The sequence below is a fragment of the Alosa sapidissima genome, chromosome 12 (assembly GCF_018492685.1).
Source record: "Alosa sapidissima isolate fAloSap1 chromosome 12, fAloSap1.pri, whole genome shotgun sequence".
In the NCBI taxonomy this organism is placed as follows: domain Eukaryota; kingdom Metazoa; phylum Chordata; class Actinopteri; order Clupeiformes; family Clupeidae; genus Alosa; species Alosa sapidissima.
The window spans coordinates 9,951,915-9,978,201 of NC_055968.1; the positions used below are offsets into that span (position 1 = coordinate 9,951,915).

Consider the following 26,287-nt stretch of genomic DNA (forward strand, 5'->3'; position numbering starts at 1 on the left):
TGTAGAATAAGTAGTAGGAGGAGTGGAAGTAGGAGGAGCAGCAGAGGGAACTCAGGGCCACACTTGACAACGTGACAGAGAAGAAGAGACCTAGGTGGACAAGAGTGTGTTTGGGTGTGGGGGCAACGGGAGACCTAGCGAAGATGAGAATTTCCAAAGTTTGTGCCCTGCTTCTACTGGCCATATCTGTGGTAAGTACACACACACACACAAGACCAGACAAAGTTGCTTTGGACACAAGTGTAACATAAATGTAAAATCAGGGGGTTAAAGGTCAGTCGTGGATTGCACAGGAAGTTGTGTTTGTTTGTGTCTTTTCATAGTTATGCCAATGCCAATCCCTGAATCACTTAAATTCTTCACTTTAAGTTTCGCTTCACTTAGAGTTTTGTCTACAATCTTATCAGTGACCTGAAAATGGATGCATTGGTACACCTTATACTGTATGGCAGGGTTATTTTCCCAGTCACATACTGTATTATACAACCCCAAAACAGAAAAAGTTGGGATGTTGTGTAAAATGTGAATAAAAACAGAATGTAATAATCTGCAAATCTCTCAAACTACTATTTTGTTTTTTTTTTGCGTGTGTTTTTTGGAGAATATGGAGTGATATTGTACTTGGCATGAGTGTTTGGAATTCTAAAGGTGCAGAGGCTTCAGGGGATGGGCATGATTGCACTCAATCAAATTTTGAGCAATACGCCTTTGCTCCCATCGCATATCATGTGTATGCTGATGCATTGTACACCTGGGCCTTAGGATCAGATTGTCGATGTAAAATTACCTGTAGTCTGATGGTAAGTGAGTCTAGAAGCGAGTCTACCCTGGGGGAAAGAGTTGGTGTGTTGCACAAGGCCTGTGTGTGCTGGTAGGGTCATTAAAGAAGAGTATGTTAAAATGGATGCATTGGTACAACTTATATTGGTACACCTTTTTTCCAGTCACATATAGAGTGACCAGTAGCCTAGAAATCTAGACGCGCCCCTAGCGGCAGCAAATTACATTTGCTGCCAGGGCTAGTCTAGCAACTCCCCGTTGGCTTGTGAGCTCCAGAAATCGAAACTCAATCAGGCCAATGAAATCGTGTATAGAGTCGTTAGGTGGGCTTAACATAATGATTGATGGCAGAGTTGCAACGGTTTGGCTTGAATTCCCTGCTACTTGAAAACAAATAAGATGGATGTTGCTGTTGGCGAACAGTCAGAGGTGGAAAAAGTATGAAAATATTGTACTCAAGTAAAAGTACCAATACTTTGATTAAATATTACTCAAGTACAAGTTAAAATACCGATCTGAAACTGTACTCAAGTAAAAGTAAAAAGTAGTTCATTTAAAATGTACTTTAAGTAAAAGTTACTTAGTTACTTTTTTTTTGGGGGGGGGGGTACCAGAACAACCAGTTTTACCAGAGACTTTCTAATGAGGAGATATAGCACTCAAAAAATCCTCCATAGTAATGCATGGGGTTAGTTTGTAACGCCAATATGGCAGTTGTCTACACATATCACAACCCTTCCACGGCAAAACGTCGACATGTGAATACATTGAGCCAATCATGTGGTGTGTTGTAAAATACATTGAGCCAATCATGTGGTGTGCTGTGAAGACATCGTGCCAATCATCTGTTGTGATCTTGCCGCTGGAGCAAGATTGGTGTCGTGAAGCCTTACGCACACGCATTTCTGCTGAAATAGATGCACAATAAGTGCCCAAAAAGCGTTGCAATATGGCCTGCCGAGTGGAGGGACTTGCCTAAAAGGACTTTGGTCTTAGCTCGAGTTGCTGCAGCCAGCAGCTAAGGCAGCAATGTTCATGCTCCCAGTGTGTAGCGCTGTAGCTGGAGCAACTCGAGCTAGGTAAAACCGATTGTTTCAGTTTTGTTCATACCGACAGTACTCAGTGATGTTGAGAAATGAAGATCTTTGTGAAAAAATGTGAAAGAGTTCTCCTTTAAGTTTGAGCAGTAGTTGATTTTCAAAGTTAGTTGCACTCATCCTTGATCGCTTTGCAGTGAACAGTAATCCAGCACAACTGAAATGCCTCTCACAGGCAGCTGAGGCAGGCAGGCCAATGTTGAGTTGCAGAGAGTTTTTTTAGATTTGGAAACGAGCAGAAGGTTCAGCACATTAAAGGGCGACTTGGGGAAAGTGGGAAATATAGGGCCCCAATGGAGGAGAGGGCATTTGAAAAGTGGAATACGGGGGGCACAACATTTTCACCAGGCATTAGCAATAACTTAGGTAATCCACACATAAAAAATCCAAACAACTCCATAAGTAGAGTCGTGTAATGAAGTGGAATAACACAGGGAAAAAGTATTGAACACGCTAAGAAAAAGCACTAAGGCAAGGAAAGGGAAGGAACGAGCTGGAATCTGTAAGTAGTTAGAGAGTAGTTATCCTTTCTATCTGTGCAAATTAATATAAGCTTGGTTAGTAGCCTACATATTGATGGGCTATAAAAAGGTTTTTCATTACCAAGGTGTCACACAAGAAACATTTCATGATGGATAAAAGCAAAAAGCTCTCCCAAGACCTTTGCAACCTTATTGTTGCAAAACATATCAATGAAACTGGTTACAGATGCATTTCAAAACTTCAGAATCTTCTAGTAAGCAGCATGGGAGCCATTATCTGCAAGTGGAAGGAACATCACTGCATCATCAACCGGCCATGCACAGGATCTCCTCGCAATATTTCTGACCAGGGAGTCAGAAGGATAGTCAATTCCAAGGGCCAAGGACCACTCTGAGAAAGCTCCAGAAAGACTTCAAGGCAGCCAATTCAATTAAATTAAATTAGACAGTTCTGGAAGTAACTAAAGATCAGGATTCACAAGAGGGACCCCTGGAATCTGTTTAGAACAATGGGCCAAAATCACACCTGATACTGCGACTAATAAGTTTTGTCATACAGGAAATGTCTTGAAGCTGTCATTACAAACAAAGGCTTTTCCACCAAGTATTGAAGAAATTTCAATAGGCATGTTCAATACTTTTTTCCACTTTATTACACATAACTGTTATGTTTGGATTTTTTATATGTGTTAATATAATGTGTGGTGAAAAATTTGAATAGACTCACTAACCCTAACCCTATGAAGTTCAGGCTAATTACTGAAAAAAGATTAAGTGTTCAATACTTATTTCCACCATATTACCTGAATATTTTAACTTCCAAATGAAATGTCAAAATGACAGGATTGACTGGATTTTGTATACAAAACATAGTGAAAACTGTCTAAGGTCACTCTCACTCTCCCTTGCTAAAGAGCTAAATGGTTTAGTCCGCCTGCACCATAGTCTATCTTTTGTTTATTTAGTTGAGCATCGCTAGTAGTGGACCGCTAATTGCTGCTGGTGCAATGTATTTCTCCAAGAAAGCCAAGCCAGGTTACCAAAAACAAAGGCCGAAACAGGAAAAATAGACATCAAAATGAGGGGAAACAACTAATAAACTTCTTTCCAAAGAAAGGTGAGCACAAACGTCAAAACACGAAATCCCATAGTGTTTGCTTGAATAGGCTATCTCCGCAATCATTAGTGCTAAAACGAACTGAGACAACCCATTGAAATAGCGGAAAATACTGTACACTTTCATAGGTTAGGCCATCACTTTCCATCACAGTCACTCCATCACTTTCAGAAAGACTGCATGGCGCCAGCTTGATTCCTGTCCTGTTGTAGGGCGCGATTTTTTTTCTCTCCCTTTCTGTTTTCGTTAGTCTTAACTTTTTTTTTTACTCAAGTAACGGATGGGATTTTTGATGTAGCGAAGTACAATAGGCTACTTCACTCAAAATGTAATCAAGTAAAATGTAAAATACCAATTTTATAAACTACTTAAAAAATACAAAATACACAGAAAAACTACTCAATACAGTAACGTGAGTAAATGTATTTCGTTACTTTCCACCTCTGCGAACAGTGTGACACGAGTTAACCTTTTATTAAGTTTGTTTTATTAACGTTTGAACTAGCCAAATAGCTCTGCTGGTGGGAAACACATGGGACTCATAGCGCTGCCGCTGTCCTATTACGTCCAGAGGGAATTTGAAAGACAACTGATTATCCCGCCCCTCGGACTGAGCACTGCGAACACATTTTAATGTGGGTCTGGCTCGTCAGGCTAGGTGACCAGATGAGATTGGCTGAATTCGGGACACTTTTTTTTTCGGGGTTCACCCTTTATTACGACATCCCGTTATTACGACAACCCTCTATTACGACATACTGTTATTACGACATGCCTCTACTCTATTTTTTTTACTACCGCTATTCCGACATTACCAATCCTCATTTTCAATTTATCTCTGCAGTTCCTGTATCCGATCAAATTCCAACATCCTAGATGCATGGATGAGCTGTAGTCATGTCATCTGCACCTGCAGCTACATCAACAATCCACCCGCCATTTACTCCAAACAATGTTTTCCCCAATAATTGATATCGCCACACATTTCAGTCAAAACCTTAGGTGATTTTGAACTGGCCATGTGAATAAATGTTACACATTATGTAAAACACAGCTCTCCTCATTTTATTCTCTAAGCTCTCAGGGAAAACGGTCGGAAACTCCATGCATCAAACAAAATCTGTGCCTGCAGGCCACCTATATTAATTAATTAATGGCCGTCAATCAATGGCCAATTGCGCAAAGACGGGCAGAATTCTTACGCTCCAGTAGCCTAAACCACTTCAGTGAAGGTTCAAATAACCCCCAGAGTTCAGTGTCCATCAGGGTGTTCAAACTCGATGTGCGATATATTCAAGTTGCTTATATTGCATTTTATAGGACAATGATAAAGCCATGTGCAACACATTTTGGCTTGCCACCAGGTTGGATAAACTCAATTTACTACACAATAATGTAGGCTAGGCCCATGGGCGGATTATGAACTTTCGGGCCCCACACTAATTGTCGTATATGTGGGAGGGGGGGTTTGAGGGTCCTCCCCCAGAATTTTTTTAATTTGTTTGATGTGATTTCCTGTATTCTGGTGCATTTTGGGGATGGCCAATACTAAATTCAATCAGATTCATAGCCTACATCCTGATTTGTTGATATTGAGGCAATGATTCCATGCAAAGGCTTGGGCTTCAGGGCCCCCTGACCCCTTGGGCCCGGTAGGCCCGTGCAGTAATCCATCCCTGGCTAGGCCTATATCTTTTATATGTCATGCGTGCAGTTGTTGAATTGCACATAACATGTCTGCATATTTATTTAGTCTTCTTTCTCTCGACTTTAGGCTAGCGCATGCATTATCATGGCCCTATAATTGTGCAAAGACAGGCGGGATATCCGACGCTTCTTTTTTTTTACAGTAAACCACTTCACAACGAACGTTCAAATAATCCCCAGAGTTCAGTGTCCATCAGTCCCAACATTTAGAATAATAATCGAAAAGTCCAAGCGTGAATTAGGTGTGTTTTGATTTTGAGAGAGACTGGAGAAGGGCCGTATGTCTCACAGCAACTGCGATAACCTTGTTTCTTGAAGGCTATCCTTACCTCCAAATATCTACATCTAATGAGGGTCGGCGACTATCCAATAACCAATACTATTTGCAATACCCTCGATATACATATTGTTGGAAAGCTTAGTTTATGGCCGTTCGTGTGAGTAGGCCTACAATAACTTAATTTTGTAAATTTTACCAAAACGACTGGTTTCGCCTTGCAGGGTCACGTTGTCTTCATCTTTTTTATTCAAAACAATTCGTACAATAGGTATCCATACTCGTCTAATTACCACCAGACACAAATAATCATCACCTAGGTTAAATACTCTCTCTCTCTCCAAAATCTCTTCCTCTGAGATGCACGCGCTATAGGCTATAATTTAGGCTACCCGACATTTCAAATTCAATAATCAACTTGTTTTAGCTCTTAAACACAAATTAATACACTATTCAACGGAGCTGGTGTGTGTGAGGCGCACTCTTAAAGACGAGACTAACCTTTCATTTCATTTGGTTAAAGTTCTTGCGCGTGGCTATTATAGGCTAGAATCCAATCCTGTCAATGCCCCTGCTATTTATCAATGCAGCCTTTTATTGTTTTTTTTTTGCCATGAATCGTCTGAGCTGTGATGAAATTGTGTGTTGTTTAAAGTTGGGACGATTACTGTAGGCCTAGGCTATACTGCCCATATTGGACCTGTACTTCGCAAAAGTCCACTCCGTTGAAAAATCCTGGCTACGTGACCTCGTGTCGGAATGGCAGGACGTTTGAAAAAAAGGTCAAGTGTCGCTACTCCGACAATGGGGAAAAGAAAATGTCGCAGTAGTGGGACGCTTGAAAATTAATGTTAATGCCGCCACTTCGACAATTAGACGCCAATGTCTAAGTAGCGGCATGTCGGAATAGCAGCATGTAACCTGGTCACCCATATGGTCCCATATATATTTATAACTCGAACTATACTTTGCAGTAATAGCTACTAAACTGAATGCATTCCAACACACCTAAGGCAGAGGTTCTCAACCTGTTTTGTTTGACCTTTGAAGGCACATCAAAGGTCAAACCAAATTGCCAAGTCATAACGACTTATGGTTACTGATCATGATGAATGTCACACACATTATTATGGGCTACAACAGTCGGGTGTTCATTCTCATATGCCCATATTTTTTTATCATATTAAATATGAGCGTTAGTGAGCTGAGCACAAAAGAAAGGCAAGTTATGACATTATTCACAGATTGGGAAAGGTGGTTTTATTTAGTTGCTGACAAAGTTTAGAGAATCCTCACGTGATTGTTTTGATGCTCCAGCAGGCAGTTGAAACATTTGAAAAAATAGCAATTGGAATATATCCTTCACTGACTCACAGCACACCAATGTGCGTCTGCCCACAACGATACTGTTATCATCAAAGGAAATGGCCATACATCTGCTTATATGCTAGGGGCATAGGCCTCTTTACTACATTGACCTTGGAAACTAGACTAAAGGGGTTTAGAGATCAAAGGTTTTTTTTTTTATTGTTCAATTTTGATACTGAAATAAGGAAAGTGTTTCAGTGCTTATTGAGCCTATTTTAATGTGAGAAAAGGTTACAAAGGAGTCGCATATGAGTATGGTTGTTGGTTCAATTCCCAACTTCCACCTTAATACAAGTTGCTTTGGATAAAAAAACGTCTGCTAAATGAATAAATGTAAATGTATGGAAGTGCAGAGTAAGAGCAATATCTCTTAGTGGTCACCATAGAATGAGACTAAATGGCATCACATCAGCGGAGGTGACTCCTGTGTCTTCAGCATGATGGTTAAATCAGGGAGCAGTATAGAGCTGCACATACCGGCGCCGACATGAGTGTGCTGTGTCTTGCCACGCACATCAGTGCTGATGTTTTTAACTGGGAAACCCTGGACAATGAATTTTATCGAGCAACGCCAACAAAATAGCACAATGGTTGGCCTAAGTGCAAGATGGTACCAGCATAAAGCCTAGTAAAGGTAGGTAGACTGCTGAGTCTGTGAATCTGGCACACGGTTTTTCATATTTGAACCAAAAAAGCCAAATAAATCAATTTCCCCTGTTTGCTCTCCTGAAGCAATGTGTTCACTAACTGTAGTTGTTAGAGGCTGAAATTCCATGGTTGTTGATGGCAGAATTTTCTTAACATGTTACAAAAAGGGAAGATTATCAGAGAGGGAAAATGAGAAACAATAACGGTTCCCATGGGTCCTTAAAATCCTGGAAAGTCTGTGAATTTGAGAAATATAATATACCGTAAAACTTCAAATAATCGCTGAGTTCCTAAGAGACGCCTGTCTCTTTTAAACGCCTGGCGTGGCTACAGGTTTGGGTTAAAGGCCGGTCTCCAGTAGAGGCCTGGTCTGTTTTTTAGTTTCGGGTTATATTTAATCTTCTAAAACCCGTCAGATCGTCTGTTTAAAGATTCGCAATGACACGAAACCGTTACAGAAAGGAGGTTACAGCAGTGTGAATTAGATGTTGCACGTCGTTACAAGCCGTCGCAAAGCATTCACATGTCTGGTCACAGTTGCAAGGTTTTACAATGTTGCATCAAGTTGCTGCTCATCTCGTTGCGAATCTTGGGTGTGATTTAGGCTTAAGTATGGCGCAGACTGCGCACGTTATGATTAGATGGCATTAAAAGACTGCGGTGGGGAAAAGCTAGTTCCAAATTGTATAACTTTTTTTCCAATATGAACTATGCCTATATGGTCGACTTCATCATCGTTCAATTCATCCCTTGTGTTTAAAATTTGCGGAGATGCCGATGGTAAGCTTGTTTTTATGCTGGCAACAAAACCAGAACGGTTCGCGAACGTTATTCTTTATTCTAAATGCCTTTGCGATAAAGAGAAAGAAGTCAGAAAAGGAATTTACCTTAGACTAGGCTATATCAGAGCCCGTCTACGGACATTCTCTGGCTATATAACCTACTGAAATAGGTTAATGATGTAAAGGCAAGTGCGCTTCTATGGGACTGGTGTGTGCGCACACAGTTTTTATTGATGAGTCGGAATGGCAAGTGCTGCGCATAGTTGCAGTGGAATGTGGCTGCCTGCCCAGGGCATTATAAAACTTCTCACTCTTAGACCTACTCATACACGGCGGTGAAATGGCGTATTTAGCTGTCTAAATTCGAATCATATGCTGGGGGAGAAATCGTCGGACATCCATGATTATTTTGTTATTCAGCACCCCTGGTCAAAAATATGTTCCCGCGAGCCTGGAGTAGGCTATGAATGTAGACTGTTGTCAAATTTGGCAAATACAAAACGGGAGAAACAATATGGTTCATGCTCTCTCATGCTGTTTCATTCGTGCCGAAAAGGAGGGAGAATGAAACATTAAGCACGTTCCACTTTTGCATAAATAATTCCTGAACGGTTTTGGTCAGGGCTGATAATGCAACTGTATTTGACAAAGGACCGATATAGGCTATTTGCTAGTGACAAAATATGAGCTTTCAGTGTGATACGATCTCTTTGTAGATTACGTTTAATTAAAACGTGTTTCATCTGTTATGGCTATCCCCGCTATTTGGATCTTACTGTATCTCACTCAATGAACAACATCTCAACACTAAATGAATGATGATCCTTAATTGTCATCAGATAGCCTAGTCATATAGGTAGACATTCAGTGTGTTTGAAATAATTAATTCGATAATATTTTCCATCTTTGCAGAGGAAAAGTTGTGTAAAGGGAATTAAAGGCCTGTCTCATATAGACGCCTGTCTCTAATACTAGCCGGTGCAGTTTGGCGATTTGGGAAAATAAAAGCCCGGGCTATTATTTGGAGTTTTACGGTATTCCTGAAATAAACAGGAGTCATTGAAAAAGCAGGAGACCACATAGGATAGATAGATAGATCACATCTGATTTTTTTTCTTGTGTCTATACATTGTAACAATCAGATTTTTAGATTCTAACTATTACCATTTAAACACGAGTACAAATTGAATTGGCTCTAGATAAATAATAATGCTTTTCACTGACATCGGGAAAGACACCACAAATACAGTTAACAGGTAGATTTTATGTGAGCAGAAATACGCTTGAAAACCAACAAACACTTTTTTCCACAGTTTATATCGCAAGCAACGCAACCAAAGTGTCCACGCGGCCTACGCACTTCATGCGCTCTCACAGTCCATCCAAACGAAAACGAACAGAGACTCCACGAAATAAATCCACCGAAAAGAAGAAAACAGTCTGAATAATCCACGTCCAGTGCAACCCATATAATCCACAAAGAAAACGTTGAATCCGACGAGGCTTTTGGTGACAAACAAAAAATAGGATCCTTCTTACCGGATCCCAGCGACTCGACAACGGAGATCTCCGAGCTCAGTGCTGTCTCTCCGGTATGTCTGTGGTTCCGAGCTAAAACCACCTTTAGTTGGGAAATCCACACAAACAGTTTGTCCAGGTCTCACGTAGACTCCCTGGGTAGGCCTACTGTTCTAAAACCCCCCCGCTCCTGGCGCACTTCCGCGTTTTAAACTTTAATCATATCAGCTGACGCTTGACAGGTCCCTTGCGTCACCTGACACTTACAATCAGCTGATCAGAGCTAAGATGTAGACAACAGAATAATGGTGTTCACTATAGGGCTACAGACTTACATAATATGGAGAACTAAAATGTAGAACACTTTTATGTTGGTTATCATTTCATAACACAGTCTTAAGAAAGAATCCTAAAATTATGTGGCAGTGCTACAACATTTCAACTCCATTTGTGAAAATATAAATTCATGGAATAAGACTCATGCAGTAACTGGGTCACATCGCTGTTCAGATATGTTGTATTGTGTTCACACATTCAAGCAGCTCTCTCTCTTTGTCTTTGTTGTTTGATTGTGAGCTTTTTTAAAACATAATGAAAGCCTAAGCCTTCTCATTAGAAAAGATCATCTGTATTGTAACAGTAATACAGTAATTAACCTTGATATCTCACACTATGCTGTGTTGGCTCCTTGAGTTTGAGCATTGGGCCTAGAAAGTTCTTTGAAAAGTCCTTGAATTCCATGTTTAAGAAGGCCTGGGAGAGCTGAACTAACCTAACATGGATTGTCTTCTTAAAGGTCTGTATGATGTCAGCAGAAGCAAACAGCCACAGACGGCACAAGCGAGAATGGATCATAGCACCCACAAAACTGGAGGAGAATGTTGACTACACGAAACGAGAGTACATTGCCAAGGTTTGTTTTATGTGACAACCTAAGTCCTTGCACTTTAACAACAAACAATCTGAACATGTCTGGAAAGCAATGGTGATGATATGGTCTTTCAACAGGCCCCAGGGCAATACACTTATTTTGTTCTTGGGCTTATATGCAAATATGAAATACAGGTCCAACAGGTTTCTGTGGTGTCTGTGAACGTAAAAAGAATTCAGATGATACATTTGAAGAGATGAAACTTGTGGACCATCCCAACTAGCACTGAATGAAAAAAAAAACTGTCTCCTCACTAGTCCTGCTGCTCGTTAAACTGTAAGCTCTTTTTATGAGTGTGTTATCACTAAAATATGCAGTCCTCAAAACTGTTGAAAGGTACTGACATTTAAGCTCATCACCACTTACTGCACACAAGGGCAACAACTTGTTTACAGTTGGTTTTATGCCCATGCCACTTGTTTCCCATTTACAGAGCAAGGACCAACACTGTATAGTCCTGGTTATTTAACACCTTAAACACACACACACACAGACACACACAAACAAACAAACACTGGACTGACAACTGGAGAGATACAGTATGATGAGTTGTCCTTCATTTGACAAAAGTGTAATTGATTATGAATAAGGCCTGAATCTCTAAATTCATAATGTTGTTTTTGTTTGATTAATTAGATTCGCTCAGACCTTGATGAGGAGAAAAGAGTGAAATACAGCCTGAATGGACCAGGAGCCAGTGGGCCTCCTGTCAATCGCTTTATCATTGACCCTGACACTGGCTTTGTCAAAGTCACTGAAATTTTGGACAGAGAGGAAATCCATCAGTATAATGTGAGTCTCTCTCCAAGTCTTGAAAACAACACAGTGTAATAGTCTGAAGCGTTAGTCTAGGCTACAGAATCTGCATTTCACCTAAACGCTTACACATAAAATATGTCCTGGCAGCTGCACCTTGAAATGAGCTTGCTACTTCACATAGTAATACGCTGCATATGGTAGGTCCCCGCCCATTCTCATTCACATTTTAGTTCTTGACTGCCCCCTTGAGGCACAAATTGGAGTAATGTGAATGATATGGTTGACAGGTCAACCCTTCCAACTTAGAATAAAAAGGTTCTCTATATATTTTTTGTGTGTGAGTTTGTATATAAAGCAACATCAGGCACCAAGAATCATCAACAAAAATCATTTAAAAAAAAGCTGTTTCCTCAAACAGCTTACTGGAATTGCCACGTTCCTTGGCGGCACTGAGGCAGAGGAAGCTATTGAGCTTACTGTCATTGTCGTTGACCAAAATGACAACCCTCCAAAGTTCGAAATCCAGAGCGGCACTGTCAGAGAATGCAGCACAGTCGGTATGGAAACAGTCTGGTCTATTTGAAAACTAGAGACTCTTGAGTACCTCCTCTGTTCTCTAAGATGTAATATGTAGAATCTGTTTTTTGGAACGTTGCATTATTCCTGATAAAACAGGGCGTAGGTGCATATGACATCACATCAAAATGGTAATTTCTTAACATTCAGTTGCTATTTTGAGTCAATATTTGAATATTTTCAGGAAAAAATCTAATTTGTTAAACCATTTCATGTTTACAAATGTAACATGTTTGTTGTAAAATTAATTCTGTTCCACTTGACAGAATGGTCCTCTTCTAACAATCTGTGCGCTAGCAGTCTCTGTTCCGAAATGCTTTTTCTCTTTTGACTCGATTGTGTTTCACTAGGAACTGTTATAATGAACGTGACCGCCCACGACGAAGACCAGAAAGGGACAGTTAATTCAAAAATCGCCTACAGCATCATCAAGCAAGAGCCTCCAGGTTCTGGAATGCTGTTCTCCATCAACAGGGACACAGGACAACTGTTTGTGAAAGAGCCAACTCTGGACCGGGAGGTGAGGCTGGCTCAGCATTCTGCAAGGTTTTTCACTGGTTATCTCTGGATCAGAGATTGTTGCTCATTAAAGCGATGGTTTGGAGTAATTTCACCCTAGGGTCCATTGCACCATGACCCCGAGCCAAACACCCTCCCAGAACCTTTTTTCCCTTGGTCGAACCCTGGTCGAGTAGCGCTGTCAGAAACTAATGACGTTCTGCAGTCGTGATGGAACCAACTTTTATCTCATAAATTACCCCACTAATAATGCCCTGAATGGTACGAAACTTCTGCAGTAGTACAACTATGACTTTAAGTCCAATAACGAGGCATTAGAAAGACTTGCCTGATTATCTGCTACTATACTGCTGCGTCGACGTTTCTTCCGTGATTTGGGAAAAGCCCGTAAAAGTCCTGGCAGGAAGCATGCATAAGGATGTAGATCCAGGAATGCACTAATTTTTTGTTCGTAGTCCAGTTTGCAACAATTATTAGTTAACACTAAGTTGTAAACACTTATTTACTTACTTAACATATTTAAAACTGGATATACCAAAAAACGTTGATGTAATCGCTTCCTGCAAGGTTTTTTACAGGCTTTTCCCAAATTACGGAAGAAATGTCGACGCAGCGGTATAGTAGCAGATAATCAGGCAAGTCTTATTTAAATAAACTCCTGGTGCACTTACAAACTTTCTAATGCCTCGTTATTGGACTAAAGGTCATAGTTGTACTACTGCAGAAGTTTCGTACCATTCAGGGCATAGACCAGGGGTCCCCAACCTTTTATGTACCATGGACTGGTTTGATTCCAATTTTTTTTTCACGGACCGGCCCGGGGGGGCGGGGGGGGGGATGGGGGGACTTGAAGAAGTGAAAATTGAACAATATGAACTATGAATATTGAACAACTTGAAGCTACATCTATCAAGTGTGAACATGTTTAACAAAATATGGGAACAAAACAAATATAATCAGTGGGAGCCCTGGGGGTGATGGAAGATAGTGACACCCTCAGTGTGTTTGAAATGTCCAGTCGATTTGGTCTTAGTTGCAGTCATTGCCAAAAACCCGGCCTCGCATAGATAGGCCTACGTGGTGGGAAATGGTAGCAACGTTTTCAGCGCTTTTACGGCTATCTCGGGATATTCTGCTTTGGTTTTGATCCAAAAACCTCATACAGACTCTTAAGACCACTGTCATTTGCAATTTCGATCAATTGCTCTTCCTCCTGCGCTGACAAGTTAGGACTATTCGGGATATTGACAAATGGGTTGCGGACCCACTCATTGGTTTGCCGTGGATCTTTGGAGGATGGGAAGTAACGCTCAAACTCATTTGAAAGCGCAACAAGGTGATCGCGCACCAGCTGCGAGAGAAAGGGCCCTGCCTCAGTCTCTCCCAAAACCCCTACTACTGTTTGGAACATATCAAATACACCCCGGTCCACTCGTCGTCCCCACATATCAAGCTTGGCTTTAAAAGCGACTTTATCTGCCAGTTTAAAGACAGTCGTCATTCTCCCCTGGAGTGACAGGTTGAGGTCATTAAGCAAATATGTATATATAATAACCGAATATGTCACACAGGTAAGCGAGTTTTGACACCCAGTCCTCATCACTAAAATGTGCAGCTAACGGTGACTTTTTTTCTGTAAGAAATCTCTGCAGTGGCTCTCGCAACTCAAACACTCTGGCCAGTGACCTGCTAAAGATGCTTGTTTTTTGTTGCTTATTCTAGCAATTTAGCTAACTTTGTGTGACACTACCGTTCGCCAAGAACTGATCAAGTGAAGTGAGCTGACCTGAGGCTGCGCAGCGCCGAAGGCAATATGTAAAGTGTTGAAGGCAGGACAGACAGACGTAAGAAAATAGACCTTGCAAAATGCAAACATGCGTGCAATCAAACAACAATATAGGCCTATGTCATGTAAAAACGTGACATTATTGCGAATTAAATTGAGTTTAGTTTGCATGCATTTTTTTTTAAACTCATGTCGTAGGCTACGGCCCGGTTGTTGGGGACCGCTGGCATAGACCTCTCCAGAATAAGTCCTGCCTCCGTAACTTCCGTATCCATCCAACCTTCGGTCGTCAAATGTCTATGGGAAATAACATGGCGTTTTGAAAGATTGTACCTGTCAAACTCTGTAGGTGACAAAGTAGAAAAAGCTGGTGGGCATACTACTTAAACGGCACCAACAATCAAAAAATCCAGTGGAAACTAGATGGCAGAAGTGTGTAGGCCAATCTGCCCAGCAGCTTTTTCTACTTTGTCAGGGTAAAATTACTCCGAACCATCGCTTTAAGACTACTGCAAAGCTTCAACACTGTCCCTGTCCCCAACCACAACAAACCTATTCACTCACTTTGGAAATGATGATTGTTCAACCAACATAATTGTCAAAAAGTAGCTTTCTTTAACACAGAATCCCCACCTCTTGCAAACCAGAGTCTTCACAGTCAAGACAATTTTTGTGCAGTTTAGAGTGTAGTTCAAAAAACATGATAAAAACATTATGTTAACAACATTCTATCCACTAGACCCACGATTACTATGAACTGACTGTCCAAGGAGTGGATATGGATGGGGCTCTGAATGGAAACACTGCAACTGGTACAGTGAAGATTACTCTACAAGATATCAACGACAACGTCCCTACTCTCGAGAAGGAGGTGTGGTAAAATTAGACTGTTACCCTTTGGCCTGTAATAGAGATACTGTATATAGAAACTGAAAGGGGAACTTGCATATCTCTGACACTATTTAATTGGGTGCAGAGGTATTAAAATATATAATATGTACTGTATACAACCAACAGACTGTCACTGTTGCCAAAATCAGACTTAACAGTAGTTTATGACTACTATGATATTTCAAATTTCCTTTCAGTCAAATATTATACAGGTGGGAGATTTATGACATAATTTAGAGCTGATGTTTTCTTTTTTGTTTACGTTCATGGCGGTACCCCACAGGTGTTTCGAATTAAGCACAGATAGCTACAACATGTCCTGATCAACACTTCATATTATTACTCTGTGGACAAATGCTTAAAGACATGCAATATTGCCCCTCTCTCCAGTACACTGGCATTGTGGACGAAGGAGCTGTGGACGTGGTGGTGATGAGAATCAAAGCTTTCGATATGGATTTAAAGGACAGTGATAACTGGCTGGCTATTTTCAATATTGTTTCTGGGAATGAAGAAGATCTCTTCACAATCCACACAGATCCAAAGACCAATGAAGGTATCCTGAAGCTGGTTAAGGTAGGTTTACAGTGGTTCTCTCCACATCTGTTTTAGTAGGCTTCAGTACCTGTGTGTTTCTAATTATCAGATCCTTTTCACCTTATTCCCACCTTCTCAATATGTCACCTTTGATTTTGTGTTAAGCCTGTGGACTATGAGAAGATCAAAAAGCTGAACCTTGAGTTGGAGCTGAAGAATGTCGCTCCATTCGTCAATGGCACAGCCTTGGCTCTTGGATTGGGATTTGAGTGGCCAGATCAGGACTTAGAGGCAGAACCTGGCCCTGGTGCTGCAGTTCCTATTGCCATTGATGTTGGTGGAGGTGGAGGTGGTGGTGGTGGAGGAGGGGGAGGTGGTGGCGGAGGTGGTGGTGGTGGTGGCGGTGGCAATCCAAACGTTGATATCTCCCCTGATGGTAAACCTGTTAAGCCAGGTACCAAACCAGGAGGGCAGCCAGGTACCAAACCTGGAGGGAAACCAGGTACCAAACCTGGAGGGAAGCCAGGGCCCAAGCCATCCAAACCAGGGAAAAAGCCACCTAAAAGTTATCCTATTTCAATTGCGGTCAAAAACATGCCTGATGGACCTAGTTTTGAACCGGGGGTAAAAGACGTGCCACTGTCAGAAAACCCAGAAGAGATTGAACTTCACTCAGTCATAGCTGTTTACCCAGCTGTGGATGGGGATACTGGAGAACACCTAGATGATGTCAAGTAAGAATACTTCAGTATTAGAAAAGCATCATCATGCATAATGACATTCCCCATAATGATTAAATTATACACATTCCTAAAACAATTGAATACCGGTAATTAAACAACTCAATCATTAAACATTTTTTTAACTGTACAGTGTTCTTTTTCTGTGTCAATTGACTAAATGTGTAGGTATGCTGAAGGATTTGACCCTGACAACTGGTTGACCATTGATGAAGACACCGCAGAGATCAGACTGAACAAGATGCCAGATCGAGAATCTCCATTCCTAAAGAATGGCACATACTATGCTGAGGTCCTCTGTCTATCCCAAGGTGACTATGAGACCTCAGAAGCCTCACTTATGCTCTATCAGTTTACATTTATTGACATTTACATTTATTCATTTAGCAGATGCTTTTTATCCAAAGTGACTTACATCAATTATACTACAAGGGCCGTTCTCCCCAGAGCAATTCAGGGTTAAGTGCCTTGCTCAAGGGCACAACGGTGGAAACTGAGAATTAAACCCATAACTTTTTTGGCTACTGCATGCTAACCCAGCTCCTTAGCCACTATGCTACCACTACCCACACTCTACAGAGATTAGTCATCATGTTGTTGGATGCCTGAATTGATTTCTTTACTGTCTGAAAAACATATAAAGTATGGCAATTTCATTTTCAGTTGGGTTTGTCCATTGACTTCATGATTAACTCTTAATGTTTCACACAGATGGATCAGGAAGAACCGCCACTGGAACCATTGCCATTAATGTACAGGATTCAAATGACAACTGCCCGAAACTGACGAGCACATACCAGAATATCTGCACAGATTCTAAAGTTGTGTACATGTCTGCCATTGATGAAGATTTCAGCCCCAATGGAGAACCACTTCACTTCTCCATCATTTCAGAGCAGACCACAGGACCATGGGAGACGGAGAAGCTCAATGGTGAGGAGCATTTCAAATCCTTTACAAAAGTTCTTACAAGCATACTGTATCTTAAAGGAGAATTCCGGTGTGATATTGACCTAAAGTGTATTGAAACATGATACCGAGTGTGAACGTATGTCTCATAGCCCATCTCAGCTTGTCCCCTGCACTCCAAAATCTGGCGCTAGTTAGCCGATGCTACCAACAGCTTTTTCAATAGTGGTGCTTCGGCATCGGGCTAGCCATGCAAATAAATCACTGTTTTACACCCATTTACGAGGCTCAATGTATCTCCACACTTCATTGGTAGACTTCCGAGGGCCCTGACATTTAAAACGAGACATTGAGAACTTTGAAAAAGCACTGGTAGTTTACTTACAAGATGATTTATACAGACAGTATCTTCACAAAGTTTAGCGTTTGCAGCCATCTTGAATTTAGTCACGATAAGTCGAGCAACGAGTAAGAATGAACAGGTATGATAAGGGATCAGATTCCAAAAATAATTCAGTGGAAATGCATGGATTCCAGTTGCTGCTACTCAGTATCATGTTTCAATACACTTTAGGTCAATATCACACCGGAATTCTCCTTTAATTTAAGCATATCTGAGGTGACACTTTTAGTCATTAGAAATCATAGCCGGTCATGAAGACGTTTTAGAGGCTACCAGAGGTGGGACAAAGTCATTGTTGGCCAGGCAGTGAGTCTTAATTTCTAATGTTAAAGCACTGAGTCAAGTATCAAGACAAGAGATACGAGCCGTAAGCGATGTGACCAAGCCCACATCTGTTCGAGGTTTCTTGTGATGGCTGTTCTTCTGATGGTTCCCCCTTAAAGGTGCCATGTGTAAGAATTGAGGTAAAAATATCCAAAAAATGAGCTACACGCATCAAAAGAATGAGAAGAAATAAGGGCGATGATGTCATTAAAAAAATGACAAGGTATAGTGCTGCAGAGAAATCAACCTAAATTAGCATGCTAAATTACTAGCCACAGCCCGACAGGTGTCATAATACCAGTTTCGGCCATGGGAGGCGGTATGCGGGCAACATAACCGCCAGCCAAACTGCAATACACGTGTCTCGGTTGTTACTCTAGGGTAGACCAACTCACTTTCTGGAGGTATACTGCCCCATCTTTTATGGAATGTGGAGTATGAATTGATTTTTTGGCGGACATTACACATGGCACCTTTAAGGTACATTTCACAGGAAGTGAAAAGCGGATGCTTTTGTCCAAAACAGCGTAGATTATATTTGAACCAAGGACCAAATGAAAAGTGCTTGATCTAAGGTGATTTCAATTATTATTGGTGCTGCATTCATCAAATAAATACGTTTGAACAGACTTGCAAGCCTGCTTTTTTTTAGATGATTAAGCTGTGATCAAATGGCCAACCTGTAGACATGTCTGTGTTCCCTGGCATTTGACAGGCACAGCAGTGGCCCTGCATCCAGTGGAGCCCTTGTGGCCAGGAGTCTACACAATCACGGTGGAGGTAACCGATGCTCAGGGTCTGTCCTGCCCAGACAAGCAGACGCTGGAGCTGGAGGTCTGCACTTGCACAGATGGATATGGCTGCAGTCTCAGAGGATATAGGGGTGCAGATGGCTCCTCCCCCAGTTCTGTCAGTTTTGGAGCACCAGCTATTGGTGTTGTGTTGGCAGGACTGGCCGTCTTATTGGGTGAGTCAATACACACAGATACATGTTGAAGGAACACGACAACATTTTAGGGAATTAGCTTATTCGCTGTCTCTCCCATAGTTAGATAAGATGATACATACCCTTCTCATCTCGATCGAACTAGCCTATAGCTCCCAAAACATACAAAATAACTCCAACATTTTCCTATTAACATATTGTAACTACTATAATTACAATGTGTAGAAATACTGAGGCAATATTATTATTATTATATATTATAAATATTATATATTATAAATACAATCCTTAGCGAAAAGAAGTTTATGGAAATGTACTGTTGGTCTACTTATTTTGAACTAAGTATATGTATAGCTTACTTTCTGTGTACTGATCAGAGATACACTAAATTGAATAATACTTGGCTTATACTGGTAAGTATATGTAGCCCTCTAGCTCTCCATCCGCGCACGCCGCCGGCTTCCAGCACCTCCCACTGCTAGTTGTGTTATTATTGTGAACGTGAGGGTGCATCCGGTATGAAGGGAGACATGGACGGGATTGTGGCAGACCATAGTTTACTGGGCTTCATAAACAGCATCTATAAGGTTGATGGTATATACTCCATTTATAACCAGTATGAAAAAATCCTAATGCACTTCAGTTGTACATTCAAACGTTAATGAATCCCCATATTACATTGAACGCTAACGCATACCAAAACACTAACTAACTAGCACAGTTACACATAGCTTAGCACTGTATTAGTGGCCACATTACACTCGATCTTATAACGAAAATAAAAAGTGCTTTTTCTCAAAATGACTCATTTAAATCTTCAATAACTAGGTATAAATATACAAACTAGCTCAACAAAACGAACTTTCTAAGTAGTATTACCCAAGATAATTTCTATTTTATAAACTCATGAAAATAACGTCACTTACCTATAAGGTTGATGGCATATACTAAAGAAAAGATGGCGTTCTAGGCTAAACACGCATCAACCCTACGGTGTATCAAAAGGAACAGAGTTAAACTAACGAAAATATAAATAATACATGGTCCTGCAGTGACACCTAGTGGCGCTACACATACACTGCCTTACATATACATAATGGTTTAAGTATATATAGCCTATACTTGGTACTTATACTTAAATATACGTTATATACTTACCGGTATACTGATGGAAAAGTCTTTATATATATATATATATATATATATATATAGAGCAGTCAGTCTCTTTAATTCTCCTTTAATATCATTTAACCAAACGTGACAGTACAACAAATTCTTGCGATACTGGGTTGGAGGAGCTGGTAGGGGTGCAGTTGGTAAGTGTTGGTAACTTAACAGTCTCATGTAATAAACTCTGGGTTCGCTAACTACGTTGTTGGTGCTTCGTTTTACGTGTAGGTACCCTGAGCAATACTGGTTAAAAATGCTATTTGGGAAGCGTTTGCTCACCGCCCTTAGCTAATCCACTGTTTAGGATTTGGGGCTATAGCCTATACCGGGGTAAGCTCTGTAGTGGTTGATCGATGAAAAGTACTGTCTCCACAGCTTATTTGATATGTTTTAATGCAGAAAAACACCCTGGGGTCAATTTTCGCCGGAGTTACACTTAACCTTAAAAGTACTCCCGATGTGCTGGTTGGCGGCTTGCATGGGGTCCTATGCCATTGGTGTGTTTGCGTGTGCGTGCGTGTGTATGTGTGTGTAACATAAAGGCAGTATAAATAAGCAATATAAATGTTGTTTATTAGTAAACATTTGTAGTGCACCTAAAGGTTTACTACTTGTACACCTTAAAAATACTTAACAGAAGTAAAATGTGTACTAGAAGTATATAAATAGTAAAGTCAGAAAAGGAATTTACCTTAGACTAGGCTATATCAGAGCCCGCCTACGGACATTCTCTGAAATAGGTTAATGATGTAAAGTCAAGTGCGCTTCTATGGGACTGGTGTGTGCGCGCACAGTTTTTATTGATGAGTCGGAGTGGCAAGTGCTGCGCATAGTTGCAGAGGAATGTGGCTGCCCAGGGCATTATAAAACTTCTCACTCTTAGACCTACTCATACTCGGCGCTGAAATGGTGTATTTAGCTGACTAAATTCGAATCATATGCTGGGGAGAAATCGTCGGACATCCATGATTATTTTGTTTTTCAGCACCCCTGGTCAAAAATATGTTCCCGCGCACCTGGAAGTAGGCTATGATTTGAAACTCTGGGGGAGACTGAGAATAACTTAATTTCCAAATATGTTGGTGTGTTCCTTTAATCACAAACCCACACAGAGTTAAAGCTCTAGCTATGCACAGTGTGCCTTTTAAGGTTTGACAGTGAAGTCTCAGCCACCACTAAACTCAAAGTATCTCTGACACTCAAAACCTGATGGTTAGGCAAATCTTGGTGACTATTCAAATTCATTTTTAAATCTCTTTGTCCTCTCTGTTTCTGTGTGCTGTTGTGGTGTTGTGTGTGTTAAGTGGTCCCCCTACTGCTGCTGTTCTGCCAGTGTGGATCTGTAGCCGGCATGGCTGACCTTTTCATGGACTTGCCTTTTGATGTTAAAGAGTACCTGATGCCATATCACACTGAGGGCAAGGGTGAAGACAAGGTAATGCATCTATGTATCCCCAACAGTTAGGTCCAGTTGAACAATTTATTAATTTAGAATTGGACAAGCTGCATTCCCAGAGTGGGGATATCCTAGCCTGGGAATACACATACGAACCTTTGGCAAATTTGGAATTTGCTCTGCAGGTCTGTCTGGCCAAGAGGCTGTTGAAGCCCATTTCCAATATCTCTAAAACACTGGCACGCAAATACAATTGCTAAATAATACGGCATGGACGTATATTTCTTTGGAATTGAGTAAACACCTACATTTAAAACCTTTGTTTACAACATTGCTGCACTTCTGAAATTATTTGGTAAGAGTTTAATGCACCAATTTAAGTTTCATTTCACTGCTAGTTACGCCCTGCTGGAAGTCGTAAGTCAGTGATCCTTTGACAGACCCATTCTCAATCTTAATTGAGAAGGATCTGGTGTCAACGAAGCTAGGGATATCCTAGATTCTTTACCGCTAGTAATTACTCCACGCATTAATTATCTGACATTAACATTCCATTTATGGAGACAAGGAGAGAAGGTTAATTAAGTAGATTAACATATAACATGAAGACAGCCAAATGTACTAGCCTCTCACCCAACTTTGTTACAGTGACAATGTTCATTGCTTGGCACCACCAGACACCATAAATTCACACAAGAGTTACTGTATTTTGGGGGGGAGACCTATGGCCAAATCACTGCCGTGAGGATATCCTTTACCGACACTCTCACTAGTACCATATTGCTTACTGTATTTCCTAAATATTAACCAAGGTTTACACATTTTGATGTTTGATTTTGCAAACATTTCTTCAGCTATGAGGTAGCTACACTGGGGTGGGCTATACAGTACATGGGAATATGTTTATTTTCTTCATTCTTCTTTATGATTCTGATTCTGATATAAAATCTGATTCTGATTCACTGGGCTATTGGGCACTGTGGTCAATACATAGTTTAGTTTCTTTTTAATTTGCATAAAACACTTGACACGATCGTCAAGATTGCAATACAGTATATTTGTTTTGTTTGTCTCTTTGCTTTTAGGGGGTCCCTACCTACCTGCTGCCAGTTACTATAAAAGAGGCAGCACCTGTGGCCCTCAATTCTGCAGTGGAGCAGCAAACCACTCAAATGTCCAGCAGCACCTACAGCCAGATGATGCAGATGAGCCAGTTTGAGCCAAGTAACACGCTCAGTGCTCATCAGAGAAGCTCAACGTACCGCGCCGTCACCCGGCAGGAAAGCAGGCAGGCAGGCTTGGCAGACCTCTATGAAGATATTGCTCTACCTGATGATTTACTGATGAAGTACTTCGCCCAGGTGAGAGGCAGAGACTGGGAACGGCAGTGCCAGGTGGTTGCCGGTCTCACAGTCCATAATGAACGCATTATGTATGTAAAGCAGGTAGTACTTCTGTATGTACAGAAGGTAGTATGCAAGTAGTACTTATTGCTGCATGAATATGTCCTAGTTACACTGTGCCTTGATTGTCCCTTTTTGTAAGTCGCTTTGGATAAAAGCATCAGCTAAATGAAGAAATAAATGTAAATGTAAATGTGGGTGACAGAAAATTAGATGAGGGACAGGAAGAAGCCTATGAGATCCATAGTGTCTGTTCTTGGAGGTTTGTTGCCTCACAAACCACCATACAAATCGTCTATCTGTAATCTGTAACTCAGCTTCATCTTAATGTTGCTTCAACTCAACTCTTTACCACCTTTTGTGACAATTTCCTCCAGAATGCTACTTGACCTTTCTTCATCCTCACTATTTACACAAAACCTATTTGATCTTCCTTCATTTTCAATATTTACACTGGTAATGATAGGATAGTCAGTGTGCCACTCAGCAGTGTGAGAGATACAGCTGGATTGAATAAAAAAAGCCTTGGCCAGGAAATCCCTCTTTTTAAGAAGTTACAGTTTTAGTTTTGTCTTATGTAAATGGGACACATGACAAGGGTGTCTTTGTGTGTGTTACAGAAGTCAGCATGCATAGCTGTGCAGGTTCCTCAGAAGGACACGTTGCTGGATTATGGCTACGAAGGGCAGGGATCACCTGCTGGCTCTGTGGGCTGCTGCAGCCTCCTGGGGTCTGATGATGACCTTCAGTTCCTGGATGACCTGGGGTCAGAGTTCTCCACCCTGGCCCAGATCTGCAAGCCACTAAAACTGATTCTGGAACAAAGTGAGACGTCGCTGCAAGCAAAAACAGAGCGAGAAAGTTCTATGTCTGTCAGCACTGTGATGGTTTCCGAGGCTGTTCCTCCTCCTTCTCCTGTCCACACTGAAACCACAGAGATCTGCAGGACCATCAGCAACTCCTCTACTCTTCCCAGGATTCAATTGTGTGAAGCCGTTTCCGTGCCGACCCAGACTGTGCTGGTGCAGCAGCAGCAGCCCCTGTACTACATGGTGGAGCCGCAGCAGGTCCAGAGCACAGTGCTGCTGGCTGAGAGGCCCCAAGTGGGTCTGGGTCAGGGAATGATCCTGGTCAACGGGAGTCAGACAGTCACAGAAGGGACGCTGCTGCAGGGGGGAGGCCTGGTGCAGGGAGCCCAGGGGCTGGTGATGGCCCAGGGGGGTCAGGGATTGGTGTTACAGCAGGGTGGGCACGTTCAGGGGGGTCAGGGATTGGTGTTACAGCAGGGTGGGCACGTTCAGGGTGCTCAGGGTTTGGTGTTGCAGCAGGGTGGGCACGTTCAGATTGGTCAGGGTTTGGTGTTACAGCAGGATGGGCATGTTCAGGGTGGTCAGGGTTTGGTGTTACAGCAGGGTGGGCATGTTCAGGGTGGTCAAGGTTTGGTGTTACAGCAGGGTGGGCATGTTCAGGGTGGTCAGGGTTTGGTGTTGCAGCAGGAAGGCCACGTTCAGGGGGCACGGGGGGTGATCGTCCAGGGCTTCCAAAGAAATTCAGAAAATCCAGAAATTCAAAAGTAGTTTTTTTTTCAGGAAATTCAGTAGTGTCCTTGCCCATCCAAACTCTCTCACTCAGGCTGAGCCCTTCCCAATGAATAGCACCTCACAGTAACAACCAACAGCCAGGTGCAAAAGAGGAGCAACAGCTAAAGGGCTCAGCAAATAAGCGCCGTGAGTGAGTGCGCTGTCACTTTGCCACGCACATCAGAGCACATATGTTTAACTGGCAAGCATTGGATAAACAATGGATGCCAACAAAATAGAATGGAATCGTAATCTAAATGGTGGCAAAGTGCAACGCTGGTATTGCTCTCGCTGGTGTCTTAATGCTACGGAGTGAAGTCGCTGTTTATTAAAGATCATGACTAGTGTGTTGAGGAGACTTATTTATACTAAAGATTAGGGAGACGGGCAAGTGAGGACTTTTGATGAGTTGAGCTGTCAGAGAGGAGGTGGTCGGACATATACCTGTAGCTTAATCTAGCTTCCCCCATGGTCACACAGCAAAGCAGAATATTCAGTCTGATGATGCCTCATTGGAAACTCGGTAATACTGATGCAAAAAAAAAAAAAAAATGTTAATAGTAGACAATGAAATACAACCCCATTTCCAAAAAAAGGTTTAAGATAAATGTGTATATTTTTCATAAAATAGCACAATTTGTCAGTTTCAACATGTTGTCTATGTTTTTTTTTTAACATAGAATGGGCATTTTACAGTGTCCCAACTTTTTTGGAAATGGGGTTGAATCACAAGGTCTTGAGAAGACCTGAAGTAGTTACTGTTATGGACAAATAAGGTTTTAAAATAACCAAACAAGACATGTTTAGTAATACATATTGACACAGAGCACACTAACAAGCCTATTGTCTGAGATTACATGGCTGTGTAACAGCGTAATCCAAGATATTTCTAAAGAAGAGGATACATTTGTTATGCTGTACATTTGAAGGTGAAATGTTTGGTGTTTGGTGACAACAATATGAATTTTGCCTTTTTAAACTAATTATATATAAAAATAATGGATGCGTCTCTTCTATAAAATCATGTACTAATAATACGATTGTTTGATGTATTTTAGAAGTCACGTTTCATATAAATACGGGTAAATCAATGTAGTGTTGATTGTGTACTTGATTGATGTATTGATTGAGTGATCTGTTAAAATTCTTTACTCTCTGTACTGAGTAAATATTTAGAGCCAACTCCTGGCAGCGGCTGAATACAGGGCCTACAATGATAGAGTGAGGTGGGAGAATTCAATTTCAATTTCAATCTCAATTTAATATCACTTATAGAGCGCCAAAACATTACACATGTCTCATGGCGCTTTACAGAGTGTTAAAATAAAATCAGAGAGAGCCCATGAGTGACAGGGGCGAGAAAAAACTCCCTAGAATTGGAGATACATATAGGAAGAAACTTTTGAGCAGATCCACAACTCAAGGGCCTGACCCATCTGCCTAGGGTCAGTTACATGGCAGCAAGGTCTGTATACATGATAAGTGAGGTTAGTTAGGTGTAAAGAATAGAACATGGTGTTTAAAGCCACCTGAGGTGTATGTTACAAAGAGGTGGGAGGGTTACATATCCAGTATGATAATGCATGAATCCTATTTAGTGTCAGAGAGTTCAAATAGTCCAGTGTAGGGAATTAATTGTCC

The 26,287-nt window shown here is 41.3% G+C and overlaps 1 protein-coding gene across 1 annotated transcript; it reads left to right on the forward strand.

Annotated features, from left to right (window-relative positions):
• The first annotated feature begins 25 nt into the window (after positions 1 to 25).
• On the forward strand, positions 26 to 24,643 carry si:ch73-74h11.1 (desmoglein-2). Its single transcript, XM_042057028.1, has 15 exons — positions 26 to 191; positions 10,573 to 10,689; positions 11,344 to 11,499; positions 11,885 to 12,023; positions 12,393 to 12,562; positions 15,087 to 15,218; positions 15,629 to 15,814; positions 15,941 to 16,118; positions 16,161 to 16,509; positions 16,684 to 16,826; positions 17,227 to 17,448; positions 18,867 to 19,118; positions 21,572 to 21,702; positions 22,749 to 23,024; positions 23,687 to 24,643. Exons 1-15 carry the CDS (start codon positions 144 to 146, stop codon positions 24,641 to 24,643), a joined length of 3,456 nt encoding a protein of 1,151 aa, XP_041912962.1. The 5' UTR covers positions 26 to 143.
• The last annotated feature ends 1,644 nt before the right edge of the window (positions 24,644 to 26,287 follow it).